Raw genomic sequence first — 4,394 nt, forward strand, 5'->3', positions numbered from 1 at the left:
CCCCTCGCACCGGCATAAACATGACGCAATTACCATACCATTGCCTGCACACCCCTCGCACCGGCACAAATGACCAAATACCGCCTACACACTCCCGCGCACCGACATAACATGACCAAATACCGCCTGCCACCACCCCCCCTATGCACCCAACCGCCCCAAGCCAACCACCCCGCGAGCCAACACCATGACCAAATGCCGCTTGACAGAACGAAAACGGTCTCTGAAGACTAAACGGCCTCTGAAGATTAAACGGCCTCTAAAGGCTTAACGGTCTCTGAAGACTAACGTTGCCGCGCACGAGGCCAAATACCACCTTAAATTGTTGAAGCCATTTCAGGGCGGCCCAATGCCCCTCTAAATGATCAATCACCTGATTCAGATGAGGAGCCATTGCCTTGTGAAAACTGGCTCAGCCCTCAAATAATGCCAAAACGTCTCTGGGAATGTTAAACCTGCCTCTGATCAACCAAATATGTTCAAAAACGTTACCTTGACTAACTCATAAGACAGCACGCTCCCCGGGATCCGAGCGACAAACTGTAGCCTTAGAATCAAACCACTATCCGATACAAATAATAGTGGCCTTCCAGTGACTGATCGCGAACTTCATGTGATATAGCATTGCTTTAAAATGACAGCACAGTAACCCTGCTATGGCAAACACAACCGCCAAAGAAACAGCGAGCGTCCTGAGGGGGACCGCACTTTGTGCCCAGACGTGAGCGAAGTTGAAATGACAGACCCAGCACCGTGACCATGAGTTCCAAACGATAGAGCACGGCCCTCGGGGGACTGCACTCTTCATGGAACCAGCCCGGCACCGCTATCAAGCCTTGACGGTCACTTAGTGTATCTGGAGGGCAGCCACGGACCGTGAATAGCGAAGTCGTCGAAACTTTCAGGCCAAGTGCCATCGTCGGATGCCTTGCTGTGTTTTCCGGTCGTAGGCGTTTTTAAGGAAGCAGCTCAACTTGCCTCCTGCATCTGTTATAAAAGGTGATGAGGCCAGTTTAGTGCCTGACCGCCTGAATTTGGAGGTGGCGGCATAATCTGGAGCGGTCAGTGACAGTCCTCGACCAACCGCTGCCGCCAACCGCCGCATCCAAGACTATTGCGGCACCAAAGGGGGAGGGAGAATCGGGAATATTGGGAATCACCGTTGAGGTGCATCATGTCTTCTGTCTGCAGGCCGTCCACAAACACAGAATACCGACCGTAACAGCACTTCAGATGACGATCATTTACCATTAAATAAACAGTATTAAAAGAACCAATGGGGCCAGACTAATTGTCAACATGTCGGAGTCCATGCTGTCGTGGCCGAGCCGTCCATCGTCATTCCGCGAACGCATCAGCCGCTGATACGGCTGGGCGGAGTCGCGATAGCGAGTCAGCCGTCTCCGGTCGGTTACCATCGAGACCATGGACAATGGCAGAGTCCGCCGTGGGATGTGCCTGTGCCAACTGGCTGATCCGCTCCGGAAGCCACATAAGCGATGTCCTCGCCGCTTCCTGTCCTCACATGACAAGCCCCACCCTGCAGCCGTTCTGTGGCCCTGGCACACATCGCTGCCCCATCCCGCGGCCGTTCTGTGGCGCCGGCGCACACCAATGCCCCACTCTGCGGCCCTTCTGTGGCCCTGGTGCACAACAATGCCCCACCCTGCGGCCATTCCGCGGCGCTCGCGCACATCGCTGCCCCACCCTGCGGTCGTTCTGTGGCGCTGGCGCACACCGCAGCCCCACTCTGCAGCCCTTCTGTGGCCCTGGCGCACATCGCTGCCCCACCCTGCGGCCATTCTGCGGCGCTGGCGCACATCGCTGCCCCACCCTGCGGCCGTTCTGTGACACCGGCGCTCACCGCTGCTGTGATCGCGGCGAGTCTTAACGCTGGTTCGATTAATAAGTTAACTTGAAGTGGTAGTGTTGGCACTTTTTGATAACTAAAAGGGTTTCCCTTCCATAAGTGCCGTAATTTTCTCTGTGGACCTGTCCACGATTGCAGGCTTTAACACAGGCAGACTCTTTGGAAACAACTCATTTTTCTTACACAGCCACCAACAGTGAAGCTAACTAAAAATATGTGCCATTCGTGATACAGGGAGGTAGGTGATGGGCACCCGCATTTCCCGAAATTATGTATCAATTAATTACTGTAAAAAATGTTTCCTTTTTCGCTCTCCCTCAGAAAAGATTGCGACACTCTCCTTCTCCATCCGCACCGAGCGCGCATGTGCTCATGCTCATGCGCGCAAGTGCTCAAGTGACATACACAAGTATTTGTTATATGTCATCGCCCAATTGTATACGAGACGATGGCCGAGGCATTCTTTGTGCAAGCAGGCAGTGCAGACCCCAATTGTCGTCGAGTTGACCGATCACTCCCTCCCTCCACCTCTGACACCGGCTGTCCGCCAACCATCTGTCCGGCCGCAGAGGCCACTCACCATTCTCCAGAGGATGCCGACGGTGACGGCGCACACGAGCCGACCGAGGCCACCGAAGAGGCCGCGCAGCGCCGCCAGCAGCAGCGCTAGCGCGTCGCCGGGCCGCGCGCCGCGCGCCGCCGCTGCCGCATGGGCCGCGCAGCTGCTCTGCTCTGCGTGCGGCCGGACCCCTCCGCGTTGCCGCCAGCCCGCCGCCGCCCCGCGCGCTGCCGGCGCGCCACTGCGGCGGCCGCCGCCCGCCGCCGCCGCCGCCGCCAGCCGCGCCTCGCTGCGCGCGGCGATCGACGGGCAGCTCCCGGCCGCCCGCCGCCGCCGCCACCGAAATACCACGCCGCTGCGAATAGGCGGACCGAGCGGGCGGCAGCATGGCCGGAAATAGCGGAACGAACTCGGTTCGGGGACGAGGCCGGCAGCGGAGCGAGTCCCCGGGTCAAGCGAGGAGCGAGCGGGGCAGGAGGTCGGAACGGGGACAGCGGCAAGGTCCGGCCCCGCTTGCCTCCGCGTGGCGAGCAACAGCTGACTGCGTCTGGTGGGAGCAACAGCAGCAGCGGCAACAGCAGCTGCAGCGGCCGTAGCGGATATTTTCAGTGTCTTAAATGTGTGGTTGGCACGCGGGCTGAGACATGTGAGAGGACATGCTGTTGAAACAGGTCACAGCGTTCATGGGTGTCGATTTCTCAAAATAATTGAGGGCCGTGGTCCGTGAGGGGGGGGGGGGGGGTTAGAGTCTTGGAAGGCGCTGTAAGGGATCTGGTACAAAAGTGTTCTCGGATTTCGTCCACTTCTGTTCTTATTGTTCATTATATATATATATATATATATATATATATATATATATATATATATATACATAATGTTAATTACCGACCTTTATTGTTTGTTTCAAACCTCATTTGTGTAGACACAACAATCACCAATGAACGCCTGGCAGTTTGCATCAGTTTCTCATAAACTATGCACCACCTCAGCCTTACCTGATTTGTGAAGCTGAGATGGTGCATTTGCGTATCTCCAGCATACTGAAAGGTGAAATGTGCGCATAATTCACCATATGTGCTTGGGTAATTAGTGATGTGTTTTTGAATATTTTCACAAGAACAGACCGTCCACAATACCGTCCACCGTTTTTGTGTGTGCGTGTATGTGGGCGTGTGTGTGTGTGGCCCATCATGGATAAAACGTATGATTTTCGATCAATGTTTGTCAAATGCCACAGGCGGCGTCAAGAAGCCTCATCGCTACCGTCCGGGCACGTTGGCTCTTCGCGAGATCCGTCGCTACCAGAAGAGCACGGAGCTGCTCATTCGCAGGCTGCCGTTCCAGCGCCTGGTACGCGAGATTGCGCAGGACTTCAAGACGGACCTGCGCTTCCAGAGCAGCGCTGTCATGGCTCTGCAGGAGGCCAGCGAGGCGTACCTGGTCGGTCTGTTCGAGGACACGAATCTGTGCGCCATCCACGCCAAGTGGGTGACCATCATGCCCAAGGACATCCAGCTGGCGCATTGCATTCGTGGCAAGCGTGGTTAAGCGCTGAGAGCAAGGTCAACAAAGCATTACTATTCCTCACGCATCATTTGAAAACGTGGTCCTCAACCTTCCCTGAATACGCTCAAGCAGATGCCCTCATGTTGAGAATGTCTTTTCCTCGATCACTGCAAGACACACGCAACGCGGGTCGGCTGTACTTCTGAGAGACGCTGTTCCAAGCTGCTGTGATTTCGAAGGGAAGGCGAAACTCAGCCACTTCAGTTCGAACATGTGAGTGAAACGCCCGTCAGTAACAACGTTACTGGTTGACCTGGCTCTTCAGGAACCATGCGATTTTACACATATGCCCGTGCTAGATGCTCAATGAGGTCACCCATCTAGGCCTAGCTGGCATTTTATCATGTCCCCGGCCGGGCTCCAGACGGGCAGACTGGGTGGGTGGCAACGGAGTGCTCA

At 55.8% G+C, this 4,394-nt stretch overlaps 1 protein-coding gene across 1 annotated transcript in view; it reads left to right on the forward strand.

Moving 5' to 3' along the window:
- The window catches only part of LOC119090085 (histone H3.3-like), a 10,573-nt gene extending 6,596 nt beyond the window's left edge, over window positions 1-3,977 (forward strand). Inside the window, exon 4 of the mRNA XM_037212879.1 lies at window positions 3,667-3,977. Within this exon, the coding sequence (XP_037068774.1) occupies window positions 3,667-3,977 (311 nt within the window). The remainder of the gene's footprint in view (window positions 1-3,666) is intronic.
- Window positions 3,978-4,394: the final 417 nt, after the last annotated feature.

This window comes from Pollicipes pollicipes, unplaced genomic scaffold, assembly GCF_011947565.3.
Source record: "Pollicipes pollicipes isolate AB1234 unplaced genomic scaffold, Ppol_2.1 Scaffold_3087;HRSCAF=3621_pilon_pilon_pilon, whole genome shotgun sequence".
Lineage (NCBI taxonomy): Eukaryota > Metazoa > Arthropoda > Thecostraca > Pollicipedomorpha > Pollicipedidae > Pollicipes > Pollicipes pollicipes.